Source organism: Branchiostoma belcheri, unplaced genomic scaffold, assembly GCF_001625305.1.
Source record: "Branchiostoma belcheri isolate BF01 breed outbred unplaced genomic scaffold, Haploidv18h27 scaffold86, whole genome shotgun sequence".
NCBI lineage: Eukaryota > Metazoa > Chordata > Leptocardii > Amphioxiformes > Branchiostomatidae > Branchiostoma > Branchiostoma belcheri.
In genome coordinates, this window is record NW_017804531.1 from 1020450 (window position 1) to 1040675 (window position 20226).

A 20226-nucleotide genomic window follows, 5' to 3' on the forward strand; every position below is an offset into this window, starting at 1 on the left:
CGTTTTTTCGTGTTTATCTCTTTGTTGGCTTCTTCATTTTCTCCTGTTTACTCCCCGGGCGCGGTTTGTCGTGTTTGTCTCCGGTGGGCGAGCTTGCGCGCTTTTTCGGCGCCTGCTCCTTTTTGGCGATGCTGCGCATGACCTTGGCCTTCAGCTCGTCCTGCGACAGAGGTCGGTTGTAGTCGCCGTTGTCATCGTCTTCTGACTCGCTCTCGTAATCATCGCTGGAAAATTGCAAAAATGTTGTGTTAGTAATGATGTCACTGTAATGGTACTAGTATCAAATGTAAGAGCACATTTCTGTAGTTCCCAATGCTAATGAGGGATGTCTGATTCAGACTCATACTCAAAATGCACAAAGTCATGTATTAGCAATGTTACTTAGCTCTTTACTTTTTTAAAAAAGCGTGTTAGCTCTTGCTCAGAATTAGCAACCGGACTGCCAAGATAGGACGCTGTCAGAGATTTGTGCTTAGGAAAGAATTTACTTCACATTTAGATCTCTGTCTGTATCTGATTATAGCAGCAATGTCTATGGAAGATTGTTCCAACTCCTGGTCAAACCAACTTGAAAGCATCGTCCACTTTACTTTGTCCTCTAGAGACTGGATTTCCTTTACTTGCTTCAGTTAAAAATCAGATATAAGAGCCCATTTCTGTAGTCGTCAATGTTAAAAAGGGGATTCTGTCCATTTGAAACAACGTACCATCAAAAATGTTAGATATGATAAGGAGGGGGGCATTTTAAGAGGTTCATCTCTATTTGTTTTCCTTTTGCAGCATTGCCCATGGTTTTATCAGTGACAAGAAAAGTAGTACATACCCAGTAGAAGGAGCAGCGATGTTGAGCATGGTAGCTGGGATGGGGGGAACACTGGGACCGATGGCGAGAGTGGTGGTGGCCGGCCGGGCTGACTCCTCTCCTTTCTGCTCTGCCTCCTGGTAGGTCAAACATAATAGAAGAATTACTACCAATATCACATGGCATCTCATCAATCATGGCATCCTAACTAAACAATTGTTTTTAAAGAAGTCGTACCCATCAGCATCCTAGCCTTGAAATTTTTTTCTGTCATCTCAATTTTGCTTATCCACCAAAAGTGCAACAATTCTAGCAGGGACCAGGAGCATGGTCCACCGGGAAAATTTTAAAATAACGACCCTCTGAAACTCTGAAACTGTAAATTTTGAGACTAAGCTTAGTTTAATGACATCTATTTCTATATCTTTACATGCTAATTTTTTGTCCAAAATTTATGTCTATCATGACTTGCAAAATTCTGTCAAATGACAGAAAGACAGATTCTGGCTAGAGCACTGATACCCTGGCTCCATGCTACATGCAGGACATTTTACAACATGATTACCTTTAGCTCCAAGAAAGCCTGCATCTGCAGTAAATCATTAGTTTTCTGCTCGATGAGACCCAGGTACTGCATCATGTTGGTCTCGGTGACCCCCTCGCTGCCCCCCAGCATGTCGGTGATGACCGAGCGGTCACAGTTGATCTTAGTGAAGACGGACTCCACGGCAGCCTTCAAATCAAATCAAATCAAATTGGTTTATTGCACAAAAGCATATTGCAGCCTGATGGCTGAATTGCATGCTCATTTACAATCTGTCAATGGAATAATAAACGTTGACTGAATTTTTAAAACAAGTACTAAGTACAATTCTAAAATCACTCTAAATTGTAGCAGTGTGCAACAAATCTAAAATCACACTAAAAGTAGTATTTCAACAATATGTAATAAATTATTATACAAACTTAGTCAACCCAACTTGCCTTTAGCTGCTCCAGGATCTTGTTGGTGCTTTTCTGCTGGGCCTCGTGCTGGTCAGCCTGCTGGGTGGACGAGGTGGCCTTCGCCTGGGAAAGAACAGGTTGGAGATGTTAGCATGAAAACATGTATCTGTGTTTTGTGTTGTCAATCAATCAATCAACCATGGGCATCAGCAACTGAACAACTGAATGTGTTGTAGAGCTCCTAGAATAGTTAACTGACTTTTTGTACGTAGCATCAATTTCTAAATGAGATTCGATCAGGTAAATGAAAACATTTTAGAAACAGGACTTGAAATACTGGGTGGGTGCATATGCACTCTAGTGCAGGTGAAATTGAAGCTGTGAAGGTATTTCTGATGTCTACAGTTTATTTTTACTAGGACATGAACATGTGTGTGGATTTTTATTTCCTGCATTGACTGTTACCTCCTATAAAGTATAAAACGAATTATCATGGCAATAGTTTCTGAACAGCTTTTAGTAGGATCCATACTCTGATGCAGGTAATTTTCAATGTTAAATGCACCAAACCAGTACCAAAAAAAGTACAAGCACTGAAAAGTCAACGCAAGGAGCAATGACTGTCTCACCTCCAGATCTTTCATAATCTCCTTCCGCTGTTTCTCCATCTCGATGCCCTGCGCCTTAAACTTGGCGATCTCGTCCTTGATCTCCTGGATCTGATCCTGCAGCAGTTCCACCTCGTTATTCAGCTCGTTAACGTAATTAAACAGCGCAAAGTTCTTGTCCTCCGTGGCGATGAACTTCTTGACCAGCGTATCGATGTCTTCCTCGCCGGTGACCTCCTTGATACGAGTGAAGGCGGCTTCGTAAGTTTCTACGGTTTCCTCTCCTCCCACTGGCTTCTCTTCCTCTGAAGGGTGAAGAAATTAACATGTTTGTTTTCTTTTTCTTTGTCTTATTCTTTGCTTTAGGCCAAAGTCCCATATAAAAAAGAGAAAAACAGACAAATACATACTCAGATAGATTACATACTTAGGTTTAAAGTGTGTTCTTAATGGCAAAGCGTACAAAATAGAATACACAACACTGTTTTTCGATACCGGAAGGCAGGTCACAAATGAGTAGGTGAGTTTATGCCACCTGGCGTCAAGCCGTCGATGGTGACAATACATAAGTGTACATAAGTGTGCACATAGACTAATGCTGGCCCTCCTTGGCATCAGCATTTTGAGAGCATCATGATATGCTAACCTTAATTAGCCATGACACACCAGCACTGTGTCTAACCCAGAGATGCGGGCAGTACATTGGATGACTTTGACTTAAATCCAAGAAAAACTTAAAAATCTATGTCTACCAAGAGAAAAGTACCAAACTGTTCCCACCTTTCTTCTTCCCCCTGAGCTCTTCCTCCTCCTGCATCTCGGCCCTCTCCTGGGTCTTCATGGTCATGAACTGTTTCAGTTTAGCGTCATGGTCGATGATTCGCATCAGTTCCTTCAGCTCCATGTTGTACTGAGACAGGTCCTTCTCACTACGGTCTTTCAGTCCCATCATCTTAGCCTGGGCCTCGTCCCTAAAGGAAAATAAAATCAAAAGAGTTTACCAGAAGTTTTAGCTCCATGTTGTACTGAGAGAGGTCCTTGTCACTACGGTCTTTCAGACCCATCATTTTAGCCTGGGCCTCATCCCTAAAGGAAAATAAAATCAAAATATAAGAAAAGTGGAGCGACAGGGCAAAAAGAAAAGAACAGGCCTAGGCATGCTATGATAGCCCCAAATGCTATCGATGATAGGAGCCATGAAATCAACATTTCATGCTGGTTTGTTACTCTAACAATGAATTTCAAACTTTTACCACTGCATTGACAGATGGAAACTGTAACAACTCTGAAGAGAAGGTACTAATCCTTCAACCGTTGGGGCCTGAAATATTTGGGTTTTTTTGCAGATCAAAAAAAAAATGAAGCGGGCAAATCCGAGATCCAACTACGGTAATTAAATTGGTGTGGCCTAACACACATTAAACAAAGAAATGTCTGCATGTTGCAGGACTGTACCTGGCATCATACGCTGACGTGGACTGCTCAATAATCTCCCCCATCTCCTTCTTCTTCTCATTCAGCTCTTTGGACAGCTTCTTGTACAAGTTGTCGAACACGTTCCTCTCTGTACGCAGGTGGTCGATTTCCTCCCGCAACGAGGAATTCTCTGTCAGCATGTCGTTGAATTCCACAGTAGCCTGCAGAAGGCGGAAAATTTCAGGAAATGAACATTTTACACATGGAACAGACAGCAAGGCAACTAAACTTTTGTGTGAAGCAGTGTCAGTCAGACATACATGTGTACCAAGATAATTTGGATGAATATGACATGTTTGTCACAGTCCCCATAGGGCGACACAAGTTTTCGCCTTATGGAGTTACAATGTAAGTTACAGGAAATAAATTTGCTTATAATTTCCCTTTCTTGTCATCTGACCAAATATTGTTTGTGTATGAGCCACATTAAGAACCAAAGTGCATTGAGGTAAAAGTAAACAATGCCACATAACATACGAATGAAGAAGTAAGTAGATCAAAAGAAAATTTTGCAACTGAATAGATAGACATAAATAAAGACCCACCTTGTGCAGCCTGTTCTCCAGTACACGAATCATCTTCTGAGTCTGCGTGTGCCTCTGGTGGGAGGCGTGGACACCGCCCATGGTCTTATGCTGCTGCTTGATCTTACGCTCCATGGCTCGAATCTGCAGGCAAGTTTGGACAAAATAAACAGTGAACATCCAAAAAGAAACAGAAACTGTTGTCATACTAGCCTTATATGTAACATTTTGTGATGTTACTCTGGATATAGCAATTTACACCTGACAGGTGTACTTGTTAGAAATAACTTGGCAAGTGGCAATTGCAAGTGCCACAAATTTCAATTCTTGTTATTCATTGCTAAAAGTTGTTTCTTATATCCAAAACAAATGGACACAACCCATATGGTGGCATATACACGTAGAAGCACTCACTCATAATACAGTTTTTTGTACCATGTATGTGCAAAATATTAGGACTTAATTACATGAAGTACCAGTAACTTAATCTTTTTGATACCTCAAACCCTTACCTCTTCCCTCGTGACCTCAATGAAAAGTGACCTCCAGGCCAATTTGAGCTTCAAATGAATAAAAAATAGTTCAAACAAATACTTAGACATTACATTTAGGATACTACAAGTATTACAAGATTACCTTAGCATCCAGTTCAGCTATGGTCTGTTTCTCCTCGGCGATGAGATCCTCGTAGCTGTCCTTACTCTCCACCAGGTCCTTCAGCGAGTGGGTGTTGTCTCCGTCCTTAATCTGGTTCTGTCGGCTCTCAGCCAGAGTCAGGTCTGTCTTTATCTCTGTCTGCTCGGCCTGGAGGGCCTCAATCATGGCTCTGTGGACCAGAAAATTTACATTATTTGTTTGTTTTGTATATAATAACCAGTAAACTGCCTTTAGTTGCAATGCACAGTTTTGTTCAGTAAGAATAAGCTGTGTAAGACTGGGCTGTAAGGTTTGAACCACATATTTTAAGTACATCGCTATGGAACAGGCTTCCCTGTGAATGCTTCCCAGATGGGTACTGTCCTTGGTGCTACACAAGGACTTGGTGCACATAAGGACTCCTAAAGCCTCTTAACAAGCCATTCTGTGCCCACAGACTGAGACAATATGAGGCATCAGGTGGTCACTTGGATATTTGAAGAGTTGTTGAAACCAAGGAGAAGTATGCCTGATGTATACCAACAACTTCTTCATACTGAAAAGAGCACTTGTCCTACCTGGTCAAAGCTTCTACTCTACTCTACTCTTATTCCTTTCTCCTGAGTTTGCTGGGTCTTAGACATAGGGGGAATAAGAAACAACTAGTGAAGTGACCAATACTACCAGGCTTCGGGAAGCGGCTGGAAAGAGTAGAAATTGGCCAAATACCCAGTAGACAGATGATATGCATGGTGAGTTGGTCCACAATAAGACTGCAGATGCAAGACACATGCAGTAGAAGAGAGAGAGAGTAATGAATAGTGCAGACCAACTCTTCTAGCATATCATCTGTCTATTTGGCCCCTTTAATTTCTTAACTCTTCCCAGCCACTTCCTGAAGCCTGGAAGAGGCTATAGACGGCATGGGTCGTGTGGCGTAATGGCAGAGAATTCAGCTCAGAACCAAGAAGTCCCAGGTTCGAATCCTGCCATGTCACCAACCTTGTGCCCTTGGAAAAGACTTTCCTCACTTCGCTCAGGTGTTAATGAGTATGCCAAAATGATCAATATCATGATCATTGGCATTAAAAATTGCTCATGGCCATATCAATATTCAAATGGAACAATATCTCAAAGCTGCCCATAGGCGTACCAGAGGATATAAATATCAAGCAATATCTGCCAAAACAGACTGTTTTTGATTTTCTTTTTTTCCAAGAACAATAAAGGAGTGGAATAAGCTGCCGGGACAGTTAGTAAAAGCCCAGTCAGTGGAGGCCTTTAAGGCCGGACTCCTGGCCGCACAGCCATAGCCCGTCGCACCCCCCCTCTCAGTGATACCCCAATAGGGGTTGTTAGAGAGTATATAAGAAGAAGAAGAAAAGAAAAACCGAAGAAAAACCACTCACTTCTGTTTGCGGATGATGTTCTGTGACTCCTCGCAGTAGGCCTTGCGGTCTCCCTCCATGATACGGTACTGCCGCTGCAGTTTGGCCAGTTCGCTCTCCGCCATTCCGTCCATGTCAGGCTCGCTCGCCTCCGAGCGTCTGCTTGCCGCACGATGCATCCTGATTGGCTATTTAGTTCTTAGAACCTGTAGCGACAGATCAAGACATTCAATTACATTATCATAGACCACATATTTGTTGCCTTAAACTATATACATTGTACTTGTAACTTGTACCTTGGTTTCTTAACCCAGGTCATAGGGGCACTGTATGGTGGAGTGTCTAACCGTCTGTCTCCAATACTAGAGTAACGTTATAGTAAAATGCAGAATTTTTAAAGAAAATCAATGTGATAGGATCCAATGTACTTTTCAGTTCAACCTTCTATAGTTCCATGGTTGCTTGACTTGTTGCATCATGTAAATGCTAATTAAAAATTTTTGCAACAAAGGTGGAAGTTACTGTTTTTGGAATAGAAATCAAGTGTTTCTTTTTTCTTTTCTTTTTTTGCAAACAAGGGAATGCCTGGCTTCCAATAGTTAAAGTTATGTCTATGACAAGATTTGTTGACAATTTCACCAACAATCTGGATACATCCAGCGTTAAGTCCATACGTAAAAAAAACCGTTACACGTTTATAAAACAACATAGGTTTATATGTAGTACTTGATCATAAAACGTGCCAAATCACAGCAGGGAAGTACTGGCGGAAGTTGTTAAGAGAAAGTTTGCTGTTTGTTGATCAGCTTATCTCTGGGCAATGTTTACACGAACTGGCATGAACAAACAAGTTAGTTCATAAAAATCGCATTAGGGGTTAGTTTATAGAGGTTTATAGTCTTTCTGTAGAGAGGTATAAAAGCTATTTCTGATGACAATCTGTTTAAAAAGATTCATTCTTCTTCAATAATCACAATGAATCACTTGATTCTAGTCTAGAGGACTTTACTTCGTGCATGATTTGGGGGAGGGAATTCGGGAGGCCTGAGTCTTTTTTTAACGAATTTTGGTGTTTCATAATTTGACGACACACAACTTTATAAGCTAACCAATACAACTATTAGCCAATAAAACACAGAAAAAAGGCCTGTACAAGTCTAACGGAGAAAGGCAGGCCAAGAGAATGTATTTTTATCTAGTCTCAGGTCTCCGCGCACCATATGAGACTCAGCGGCCATGAAAATTCCCCCCCAACAAAACTCGCTACTGTAAATTTTTCGCCCGTCCAAAAGACTGCCGCACTCCACGGCAAATTTCCGCCACTCACACCAGAATACACAACGTACTTACCTTGTCAATAAAAAGAGCACGCTTCTGCCGTCAGTTGGGGCGCACGGAATCGATAAATAATGGAGATTACTGCTTGTTTACTTTGCACACTTGGCAGTGTGTGTAAACTGGCTTGAAGAGCCTGTCGGTAGAGCACGATTGCGTGACGCGGTTGCTATGTTTACCTAGCAACGGAAGGTTCTATTATGACTACCTCAAAGGGGAATACTATCACAATTCTTTTTACATATCGGCCGTAACATTACGTTTAATAACAAAAAAAATTGATAATCCTATATATTAAAGATACTTCTTTGATAAGTGTTTTTTTTTACATTACCATTTATTCTTTTATGTTTGTACGGCTAAAAGATATCACCATGGGAACACTTATTGATGGAATCGTCGAACGTGTTCGACGAGCCAATGTGACGTCAGGACGAACTGCAGTTATAGCTGGAGACGCTAGAAGTCGTCTTTGGGGTAGAATGAAGGTTTGATATAATTTTTGAGTCTTGTAAAACTATGTTTCAGATTCCTAGCTTTGCAAATGTTTTGTATGCTGTTATGTCAATGATCATATGGTGTGGTTAAACATATACACCTACATAATTTTTCTATTTTTTCGTTTCTTTTATTTACTTGTATTAATATTTTTGTGTAACGTTACGCATGCACACAGACGCCCCCCTCCCACAAATGCACACACATACACACGTTCATACACAAATAATAATCGTTGTCTTATTGTTGCCTCCGAGTATTTTATTTTCCATGTATTGTATTTTAATGTCATTTACAGGTCATAACGTTATATCATACTCGTAAGGCAAGACATGCGTTTCGTTGTACTTAGAATGCAAATGGCTTTGAAAAAGTATAAAAATCAACTCTTGGTTATTATATAATTTGCGTGAAAAATTTTTCACACTGGTGTAAGAACCACACAAACATCATCTTGCGTTTAGAAAAAGGTCATCTCAACACCATATCCATGATAAAACTAAATACTGTTCTAGGTTAGTTTCTGAATACATTCACAAAATGTAACGCTTACTATCAATTTCTACCTCCATGCTATCAATACCAGTGTCTTCAAAATCTATTACTCCTTAATATATATATATATGGTCCTGTGTAACAGTGAAGCAGCAAGTAGCAACTTTTTGTAAGAATTCTGCACATTTTTTTAATCCTTCTCTTTGAAATTCATTTAGGAGCACCAATATTATATTTACAGCAAAGATGGCCTTCCTAATAGCTAGTATAGCTTACTTTTAACGCACATCAAGCTTAGCTTAACACATTTTGATACACACATTTCTACGTAGTCTTGCTCGACACATTTGACACACATCTAGCCTAGCTATCAATAGCTTGACACATTGAATTTGACACAAATCGAACCTAGCTAGCTCGACACATTTTGACACACATCTACCCTTAGTAGCTTGACACATCTAGCCTCACTATCAATAGCTTGACGCATTGAATTTGACACACATCTATCCTAGCCAGCCTGACACAATTTTTACACACATCTAGCTACAAAGATGCCACTACACAAATGTGGCAGGCCCGTCGTACTCAATAATTCGGAAGGAGCTTGTTCTCCTCTCTCCAGGTTTCTTCTCTGTATCCACCACATCCTCATCCTCCTGGCTGATGACGACCGACACCTTGCTCTTCCTGTTTTCCTCCAGCTCCGCGGTTTGGTTGAAGTTTCTCCTCTGGTTGGCTGGGCTGATGTTGGGGCTGCGTTTGCCAATCATGGCCGTGATTTGGTTGATGACAGCGGCATCAGGCTGCTGAGCGACCGCAGGCGAGCTTTCTGGTGTAGAAGGTGGCGAGACTGGACACTCGTTGTTGACTGGTTCCTGCTCTTTGGTGTTGTTCACGACGCAGGTGTCTGGCGCTTGTTGTGCCTCCAGGATCTTCAGTCTGGTCTGTGGGCTGCACCTTGCTGCTATTTCTGCTGCCGACGGTCTAGCGGGGATGTTGGGGCTTAGGCGGCCGCTGTTGGGGCTGGCTCGACCGCTCTTAGGCGTGGAACGACCGCTCTTGGGGCTGTCGCTGCCAGAACTATCACTACCTTCTCCTGGTGGCAGCAAGCTCCTCCTCCTGGGTGCTGGAACGGGCTGGCGTCGAGTTCTGGGGCTCGGCACAGGCGACATGCGGTTGTTGTTGGGTACATCAACGTTTTTGCATGCAGGGTCCGAGGAAGCGTTGTTGTTGTTAGCGTGTGGCCCCACTGGGTTCCAGGAGTCCGAAGGGACGGGTGCATCCGGCACGTATCCGAGATTCAGAAACTGGGTATTCTGCACCTTTGCCTTCCCTGTAGCAGAAGCTACAGTGTCGCTGTTGATGTAATCGGGGTTCCCAGGAAACTCCTTCTTGCTCTTCTCTTCGTCGACGAAGGCTGGCACCCAGACGGACGCGTTGGTTGACGCTGGGCCAGTAGTATTCGTCTTTTCCCCCGCCGCTTTGCCAGCGTTTGTTGGTGACACGAATGCTGGAGCCCAGACGTTCGCTTCTGAGTTATCTCCGTGTGCTTGTGACGTAGTCTCGGCGCTGACGTAAGTGTTACCCAAGCCGGCGGCTCCCTGCGCAAGGGCATCCTCGTTCACATAGGAGTGGCGCAACCCTGCGGCTTCCGCTGAGCTTGTACTTGAACTTGAAGTTTTGGACCTTGTGCCGGACATCTCCTCAAACACACTGTCGTTCTCGTACGAAGGACCGGGGGACGCCGCCGTCATGCTGTCGTTAGGCAGGAGATATCCCTCCGCGTCGGTGCTGGTTGCCGCGCTCCCACCACTCATGTCCACATACGAGTCAGCTGCACTTTCAGGCTCATCTCCCTCCACAAGCATGCTCATCCTGTACTTCTCCCTGGCCGCCTCGAGTTTGGAGCTTCCCTCGGAAGACCCGAACTTGGATCGCCTGGAGGCCTCCAGAGTCTTGCGTCTGTACATCAGCAGGTCACGCTGCTTCTGCTGTTTCTTGTGGACAGTGGTCCTCTTGCGGATAGTAGACCTGATAGTAGAATGAAAGATACCTAATTAGAATGATTACTACACAAGTGTATACAAATAAAAGTGGGATACAGATCTATCAGTGAGCTCTATTGTTGAATGACATTTTCTTGTATGGATAATCTACCTCATTGGTGTCTTCAAACCCGGTTTGCTTCGATGGAATTAAATCTACCATTTCAGAAAATGCAGGAGTTGTATGAACACCACAATTTGTGGTTGATAACTCTGATATTTGAAGGCATGGTTGCTTCGTGATCTTTTCTCAGCTGGTATTAGATACTTAGTAGTACCCTAACCAGTACGTTTATTAGCTTGTACTGTACTGACCTTCTTGGAGGCAACTTCTTGATGAAGGAGCCGGTTGACGTGTCGCTGTCTACCCTGTCACGGGCCTTGTGGAGGGGCAGGTGGGGGTTGGTGTACTTCTGTAGGTAGGCGCAAGGGGCGTAACCCACTTTGTCGTTGTACCTGCAGCATGGCAACAAGTCAACGTGGTGAGTGGAGATCAACCCAAAAATGACCTAAAAGACTTGTAATTTCCAAGAGTGTGGTAATATTTCAAAATATATTTCACGGATCACCTGTATATTACACCAAACGACTTAGCCTTTAAACATCTCGTTTAAAGCTATCAGGTGTATGTTGCCCCTACGGTACTTGATGACAGTGAGTTCCACTCTACTTGAGTTCTAGGGAAAATGAGTTTTTGAACACCCCAATCCTTAGTTGATACATATGACACCTTGGTTGTTCTACACATACCAACAAATATAAAACAGGATGCACGAACAGCCTGTACTTACTTTACAATCCACCAGCCGTCCAGGAGCTTGTGGATGACGTGAACAATCACGCCTTTATCAAACCCAATCTCGTCATCTATCTGTGGCTCATACTTTTCTGTGGTCAGAAAGTCTTCACCTGAGAGAGGAAAACAAAATATAGGCACATGATGGTGAGATAACCGTCCAGGACTGGATACAGAGGACAGTCTATTGCCACTATCCGATTATCAGCACACACATCCAACCCTTGGTCCATTGCAGGCAGCCTTGACTCTCCTTAACAGCTAGACACCTGCTCTGCTTAATGGCCTTGTTCCTAAACATAAACTAAGAGGTATTGTCAGCACACACATCCAACCCTTGGTCCATTGTAGGCAGTCTTGACTCTCCTTAACAGCTAGACACCTGCTCTGCTTAATGGCCTTGTTCCTAAACATAAAGAGGTATTATCAGCAACACACATCCAACCCTTGGTCCATTGTAGGCAGTCTTGACTCTCCTTAACCATAATTGTACTACAGATAGGCACCTGATCTGCTTAATGGCCTTGTTCCTAAACATAAAGAGGGATTATTAGCAACACACATCCAACCCTTGGTCCATTGTAGGCAGCCTTAACTCTCCGACTCTCCTTAACCGTAATTGTACTACAGATAGGCACCTGCTCTGTTAATGACCTTGTTCCTAAACATAAAGAGGTGATCGAGGTGAGTGACACGGCAGTCAAAGTCCCAGCACCTGGTGATCCCTGATTCCCAGACTATAAAGCATAGGCGAACCAGCCACCTGGCGGTGAGAATACGCATGGCACCCTGTCCAAACAACATACCTCCAAAGAACTGGCTAGGTGATTTTGATTTAGCTTGTGAAATGACAGCAACTTTCTGCCACATCCTCAATACTTCTGTCCAGGGGGAAGTCGAGTCGAAGCAGCATAAAAAAAGTTGCAAGTATGGATCGGTTAAGACTCATCTCATCTGCGTCCCATGGCCAGTCAATACAGTCTCTCTACTCTCCAAGCAGAGGTTTGGGCTTTGGCTTATTTTTGGCATGGTGTTTTTATCAGACTTTCTTTTTTGTACTGGTAAATGTGTCTTTAGGCAATCGTTAGGCAAATGATTGCTGTCTGGCAAATGGATACTGCCTGGCCAATTTTATACTCAGTTTGTCTTTGCAGTAACCTCAAAGTCTGCTTGGAGATTACAGTAGCTAGATTCTTTCAGCTTTTGCATTAAGTTTGACACCCATCGTCCTTAGGCACTGTTGTCGACTTTTGATTGGCTGGCTTTGTCTGTCTGTCTGTCTTACCTTCCCAGTTTGGCCGTTCCTCGTCTCTTTCCTCTGGTTGGTCCAGAGGTTCCAGGTAGGAGGCGGGGCACCAGCCTTGTTTGTCGTCCGCCTGAACCAACCACCAGCCTGGAGGGGTACAAAACATGTCAACTTTACTACACGAACCGTCAATACTTCCACGACTTATAAGCTGGATAAGGCTGATTGTCCCAGACTGCACACTCCAAAGCTTTGGCTTCACCTTTTATACGTTTTTTTGTACTGGTCTCTTTTTTACACCAGCCAAAGGTTGGCATATTGGATAGTCTATAAGCAGATTCTGTGGAGCAAGAGGATTCTGATGTTGAGGCCAATGGATACCGGCGGCCAATATAGACCATTGCCTCAAAGAATATGCTTGGAGATGAGTATTGGATACTGTCTGGCCAATAATGTGTTGCAGCCATCAGAAGATCTGCTTGGAGATCTTACAATCTGTTGCACAACGTTCCATACAGAAGAGGGGTTATGCAGAAACAGGTGGGTTGCACCAAGGGGCAGATACCTAGTGATGATGCCCCTACTTCCACTCTACGGTAGCAGTACGTAGTAAACTTCTAGGAAAACATGAGTTCTTGAATGCCTCAATCCTCGGATGACGACTATTTCTTGTTTTTCTTGTTCTTTTCTGAACTGGTATTAGGTACTAAGTACTTGGTACATCCACCAGTTTATTAGTCATTTTGTACATCATCAGTCATGCATAGTGTGGACATTTTTTGTCTGTCTTCAAGTGACATTATCTTGGCATATCTGGACTTATCATACAGAAACGTACCGCTCATGTTCTTCTCCACCACGTCCACGTGCGCTCCCTCCTCCAGGCGGACCTCAGTTTTCCCGCTCGGGGTGAAGGTGGCAATCGCCCGGTAAGTCTCCAGCAGGATGGGAGCAGAGATCTCCATGTCTTCTGCTACGGGGACGACAAAGTCAAACAGTTGAGTATAAAGTACATATGCTGTAGCCTGGGTGCCATCCTCCTTAGTTTTTGCTAGCTCTTAATGTCGCTAGAAACCACAGAGTAATCTCTGAGAGGCAGATTCTGTGGGGCAATAGGGAGTCTATATTGGCCGCCTGTTACAGCCATTGGCTGCCCCACGACAATTGTTACAGGAGGCCAATATAGAATCTGCTTGGAGATTACTACCTTGGCCAAGTGACATTAGGAGCTGGCGGTAACTAGGGAGGACTGACTAAACATGCTGCAAGACGTTAGCTAAATCACATAGTGAGGGGAGTGATGACGAAGTCCATCTACATGTACATGGAGTCTGTGTCTGTCAGTGTGTATGTGTGTGTGTGTCAGTGTGTGTCTATGTTTGTGTGTGAGAGAGATAGAGATAAAAATAGAGAGAGAGAGAGAGAGAGAGCAGACAAGAGCACGTACCACTGGACAGAATTTCTTCATCAGGAGCGCCAGTCAAGAAGTGGAGAATATTGCGAAATCCTAAAAATGTCGATGGGTCGAAAAAGAAGGAAATATATATATATATAGTGATCGCAGGCGATTCAAAAAAGGCACAGAAAAAAAACTACAACCTACCAGCTGCAAGTTTAGAACAGTTTAAGACAGTAAAGTTTAGATAGGAGTACAGCAGTTTTACAGCATTATGAGTAAGATGAAAACAATTGAAATTAATAAATCAATGTGTACAATGACATTGACTCCAATGATATTGGATATTCTGTTAAGAAAATTCCTCATGACGCAACGTGGATACACTTAAAGTATTGAACCCTTACCCGACTTTTCCTTCTTCCCTTTTCCCGTCTTGTTTTTCGACTCAAATGTCAGGTACGTCTTGTTGGGCATCTCACTGTTAGAGGACAACATCAGAATCTATCACAACGGCTTGAATTAGCTATATATAATACTATTAAAGCTAGAAAGGTGACATTTGCAAAGCAAGTGCATGACGTTTACCTTCTCATGGTCGAACGAACTACTGCTTAGGTTATTCTTACTCAAAGCCTGGATACATTTATATGTACGATAAGCAGCATTTCTAACCCTGTTTTGCTAAATGATCTACAGCATAAGTTACCATGGTGACAGATGTCTGGTCCAGATCATTGACCTTATGTTTGGAACAGAGCAAAACAATATTTTCGACAGAAAAAAAAGCTTAGATGCAGAATTAATTAATTAACGTACGGGTCGGGAGGAGGAGGGGTCAGATCTTCTGGCAGCGCCTCGAAGAAGTTCAGCACCGCCTCGTGTTCGGATATCTTCGGCTCGGCCATCGCAACCTTTCGGCAGTATTCGTCGATCGTCGTCTGCCTTTCCTCTGCCACCTTGAACTTCTCGTTTCCGAACCATTTTTGTTCTGTAGATGACGTAAGAATTTACAGGTCAGGGCTCAGAAGGTGTGGATTGCAAAGTCTCTGTTGTCTTGATGCAATCTCAATAAAGATAGAAAGAGTCAGAAAGAGTAAAGAACATCATGATAAAGAAGGTGTGGACTTACTTGGTAGTAGAGGAATTTTCTGGTCTTTCTTGCCGACCACTCCCGTCTCTATTGGGAACACTTCAGTCAGTTTTTCCTGAAGAAAAAAAGAAAGAAACAGGTTGGATTTAGAATATTGAGTAAAGCGATGTGATTTCCTAGCCTTTACTCTAGTATTTCATCCATTAATAAACCATTCATTCATTCGTTATATTCATAGTGTCTGAAGTGGAGTCAACGTTTCAAAGAATAGGTGGCAGCTTAGGCAATTCATCCATAGTATCTCAAGTGGTTTTCCAAGAATAGTGATAGCTAAGGCAACACCTGGAGTCTGATGCCGTGACAAGACCTTAAGGTTCACTGGTACATGAAGCAGAACAACAAAACGGACAACAAACAACTGAATAGTACAGAAAGCTGCACTGCGACATCCCCAACCCCCTCCTATTGTACACAACGCGTCAAGCATATCGGCGTAGGCGCGGGTATGCTGGCTTTCCACAATCCAGCTGCATCAGGCTTGGGTTCAGGCCAATTTACAGTAACCTGGATGCCAGGTAGCCTGGGTATCATCCGGAGTTTCGCTCCGCAACGCTCGAAAAAATCTTTGAGCTCCGATCCCAGAGATAGCACCTGTACCTGTACCTAGGGGTCTAATCTATCTTTACATCTCTACATCTGAAGAGGTGTTAAGCCGAGGAGTTAAGCTCGGCCTAAAAAGGAATGTAATGTGGGCAGAGGTGCTAGCCGACCAAAGAGGGCCATATTTGCCTCCACTGCAAGGCCGATTTCTACTATTTATTCAGCCTGCAAAGGCGTCTGGTGGAGACTACATCCGCGATACAAGCCAATGCTTTTGGTTTCCAGCCAAGATACAATGTATATTACGTAGACTTTTGCAGCGAGCTCTCTTCCGTACACTCAAACATGACACACCCTACCCTTCCCGTGCAGTTTTCAACAGTCACCCTGACTGTCAGCCTTCACTTACAACCCGTTACCACATTTCCCCTAGCCCCTACCAGGCTTCGGGAGGCGGCTGGAAAGAGTAGAAATCGGGCAAATAGAGAGATAACATGCCGGGGGAGTTGGTCTGCTTAGAGAGAACATTTTTGCCGTACCCTGGTAGAGGCTACACTTCCCCATCGACTTAACTTCAATCCTTTTCTAACATCCTGTAACCACAATGTCGTTATCTACATTCCTGCACGCTTGGGGAAGCGAAGATGTGGGCTACGTGACCTAACTGCTAAACGTTCCCTTAGACTATAGATCGTGTAGATATCGCATTACTTACTGGTGCATGTACAATGTAGACATACAGACAGACACTGTACAAGGGTGTAACAAAATTGACCTACGTATAAGACAACAGATGATATCAACTTAAGTTATACTACGTGACCTGACTGTTAAACGTTCGCACCAGTAGCCCATAACCGTGATAACGTTAACATGTAGATATAACATTACTTACTATTGCTAGCCTCTACCAGGATTCGGGAAGCGGTTGGAAAGAGTAGAAATTGGCAAAAATAGACAGATGACATGCCAGGGCAGTTGGTCCTGGTCCGCGCTAAGAGAACAGTTTGGGAGCGGTAAACTGTTCTCGTAGCGCAAACTATTAGTAACTCCCCTGGCATATAGCATCTGTCTATTTGGCCAATTTCTACTCTTTCCAGCCGCCTCCCGAAGCCTGGAAGACGCTAATTACTTACGTGTAGCTGGAAGAAAGCGCTGTACCGTCTGTAGATGATGAACTCACTACCCTCAGACCACTTCACGGACAGGATGTATAACTGTGGTACAATAAAATTTCATATATTAGCGTTTTTAGACACAGGCTATCAACATACAACGTAGATGTCACCAGTTATTATTTTATTACCTCGATTCATTTCGCTGTTTGAGCCCCCTGGAACTGGGCTAATCAGAAAACAGCTGGACCCTCTATGGCCGACCAACTCCTCTGGCCAATGATTTCGCCCTTTCCCGATTTCTACTATTTATTCAGCCTGCAAAGGAGTCTGGTAGAGACTAGCCGAAGACCACCAATCCCCCAGTTCTATAAGCCTGCTACGGAGGCTACCCCTACACTGTGATTTGGACCCCTATTCTGTGATTTGGACCCCTATGCTGTGATTGTCCCCTACACTGTTTTTCAACCAGCGTAGGGGGTGTTTGGTCTTTTTTGGTGAGAACTAGCCTCCTGTGCGGGCTCCGGGCTGGTGGGAGTTTTGATTCTGCGTTTTGTAGAGTTTTTAACGCGTTCTTTTAATTGCCGGCCATCCTACAACCAGCCGCGAAAGAAAGTTTCCATCCGCCCACGGGGCCTGTACAGGGTGAGAACCCTACATCTTGAAAAATAAAAATAATGACTTTAGAATGAAGCTTGAATTAACAACTTGTTCCTTTTGGTCACGCCCTATTTTTGTTTGCCTGTTTTTTTCTGTTTTTCCTTCGTGCCAAATTGGCCTTAGGCTAGCGAGTATACGCAAATAAATGTCAAAGGTACACGTTCAAAAGTTCACTTTCGAAGAATAGTATCCGTTTTAAAGGAAAACGTGATTTGCAATGTTTACTGTCTCTCCTTTTACCTGTGTAGGATTGACAGGTGCGTGACACCATCAGACAAAGGGCTGTCACGGTCTAGTAAAACTCACTGTGATTGCTCCATTCTCTGTTGTAATGCTGTATTGTCCATCGGCACACACTGGGCTAAAAGTTATGTTTACAAGGTGTACATAATGTTCCTAGTATGTGTTCTTGCATGGCTGTGTATCATGTGTAAGATCTATACGAGCTTAACATCATGTAGCTTTGTAACGAGTAGACCAGCATTTTGTCACAGGCTTCTGGTCCGGAGATGGAGAATTTTGATGGTTCTTTGGCGAGAAATGAAACTGTGCACAGGTGAATATGGTACCTACCTGCGCGCACGTAAACCTCCCCCCCCCCCCACTGGGGGTAGCAACAGAAGACAGGGCATATGACATGTATGAAAGACATTAGAAAGGCCACAATCTTCCCCACCAACCTCTGCTTAAATTGGAGAGTACAGACAAAAGTATATGGACTGTCACGGACTAGTAACCCTTTGGATTTACAACGCCCCGCTCAAGTGCGAAAATTACGACCACCAGGCGAGAAATTTCCTGTCATTATATACTTATACAATCACACCCTAGTATCTATCATATAATCTATTGTTAACCGATCCCCATTGTCGTGAGGTGTGTGGAGTGGGCGGTTGGTTTCCGCCGGTTCGCGGAACCACATAAAATACTCCGCTCTGCCAGAGTCACGACACTGCCACTCCCTCCATTCTTGTAGGTAAAGTTACCAGTTAATTAAAACAACAGTCTACAGTATGTTGATCTCCTACTCAAAAATATCTGACAGCCCCTTCGCTGAGCACAGGACATTCGCTGAGCACAGCCCCTTCGCTGTAGCCTCTACCAGGCTTGAGGAGGCGGCTGGAAAGAGTAGAAATCGGCCAAAATAGAGAGATAAGCCTGTCTGGAGTCGCCATGATCAAACGGCATAAAAGTAATCCCCCCATTAATCCAACAAAGGAAGTATCTCAGCGCAGAAGATCATTTAGCAATAAATCCAACAGCGCGCCGTAGGGCGCCCCTGGGCACACGAACTTGTGGGGCGGCGAACTGTTCTCTCAATGGCCAAACTCCCTTCACATGCTTATCTCTCTATTTTGGCCGATCAAAGTTCTGCTCTTTCCAGCCGCCTCCTCAAGCCTGGTAGAGGCTACCTTCGCTGTTGAATTTAGCCCATTCTCTGTTGAAATTAGTCCCTTCTCTGTTGAATTCTGTTCCTTCGTTGAGCACAATTTGTGTCGTTTTGGTCCTTCGTGTGACATACATGATGTGACCGTCAAGGACAAAGTTTACAGGATGTAGACGACATTCTGACACATGCTGTCGCTGATGACAAGGAAGTTTGTAATTATAGTCTGCAAGCAGAGGTGTCTGCTTTGGCTTATTGGCATGTTTTAGCCCTTTTTATCGGACTTTATTTCTTGTATCTGTATCTAAAAAAAAGAGATACCAGTCCAAAAGTAAGCCCGTAATAAAGCCTTAAATCACGCCAAAAATAAGCCAAACCACCAAACCTCTGCTTAGAGAGTAGGTGACGAGGAAGTCGGGTTTTTCCCTAACGGAGCGAGTCATCGATGTTACATGACTCAAGCCGACGGCCATTTCCTGAGCCCTGCCAACTACAAGCAACGTGCACAGCGTCAGATAAAGTATCTCTCCAATCTATAAATATCTTCGGCTTGCACAGATGGAAGTGAAATACAGGCACGCAGTGATACAACCATTTAACCGTCGATCAAGGTTAGACATCCTGGTAATATTAAAGATACACCAAAAAGCAGTTACTCAAGCAACTGGATATGATTTTGGAAACGGTCAGACGTTTCAGCTAGTATCCACTAGCTTTCGTTAGCTTAGTTTGTGCTTATAAACCTGCATTTCTCCTCTCGTCAGCTTAGTTTGTGCTTATAAACCTGCATTTCTCCTCTGGTCTCTCAGTCACTGACGAAAGCTAGTGGTGGATACTAGCTGAAACGTCTGAACGTCTAAAGTTATAGTTCAATTTTTTGGGTAAGATTTATGAAGGTTCTCAAAAAAAAACCCTTATGCTGGTTGAAAGGAGTTGGGTGGGTGGGGCGCTGCGTAGTTTTGGGCATGGGCCAGCGCATGTCTGGGCCACTCTGTGCATGGGTAAATACTGTGAATTACACTTGAGAGGGTTTTCTTTCAAAATCTTCTGATTCGATAGCTTATTGACTTTTAAGTGCTTAAAAGCTTGGCAAAACGTACCGGGTGAACCGTGTGCTTGTTTGTGTGCCACAGCCTGTCCGTCTGTATGTGTGTATGCGCGCGCGCGCGCGCGCGCGC

General features: G+C 43.7%; 2 protein-coding genes across 4 annotated transcripts in view; both read right to left on the minus strand.

Moving 5' to 3' along the window:
• Positions 1-2: 2 nt before the first annotated feature.
• On the minus strand, positions 3-7897 carry LOC109487177 (coiled-coil domain-containing protein 63-like). Its single transcript, XM_019791163.1, has 11 exons — positions 7730-7897; positions 6401-6585; positions 4992-5181; positions 4377-4499; positions 3811-3992; positions 3136-3326; positions 2377-2660; positions 1787-1870; positions 1368-1535; positions 824-939; positions 3-224 (listed from the first exon to the last, which is right to left on the minus strand). The coding sequence occupies exons 2-11, from the start codon at positions 6556-6558 to the stop codon at positions 14-16; spliced, it is 1707 nt and encodes a 568-aa protein (XP_019646722.1). The 5' UTR covers positions 6559-6585; positions 7730-7897; the 3' UTR covers positions 3-13.
• A 558-nt stretch (positions 7898-8455) lies between these two features.
• LOC109487168 overlaps positions 8456-20226 on the minus strand; it is a 29264-nt gene continuing 17493 nt past the window's right edge. For 2 of the 3 annotated variants that reach the window (XM_019791149.1, XM_019791151.1), the window contains exons 2-10: positions 17023-17103; positions 15326-15401; positions 15013-15184; positions 14601-14674; positions 13636-13770; positions 12837-12944; positions 11547-11664; positions 11071-11211; positions 8456-10741 (exon numbers count right to left, since the gene is read on the minus strand). In XM_019791149.1, the coding sequence (XP_019646708.1) occupies positions 9268-10741; positions 11071-11211; positions 11547-11664; positions 12837-12944; positions 13636-13770; positions 14601-14674; positions 15013-15184; positions 15326-15401; positions 17023-17103 (2379 nt within the window). In that variant the 3' untranslated portion in view covers positions 8456-9267. The remainder of the gene's footprint in view (positions 10742-11070; positions 11212-11546; positions 11665-12836; positions 12945-13635; positions 13771-14600; positions 14675-15012; positions 15185-15325; positions 15402-17022; positions 17104-20226) is intronic. The other variant, XM_019791150.1, reaches the window with a different exon arrangement.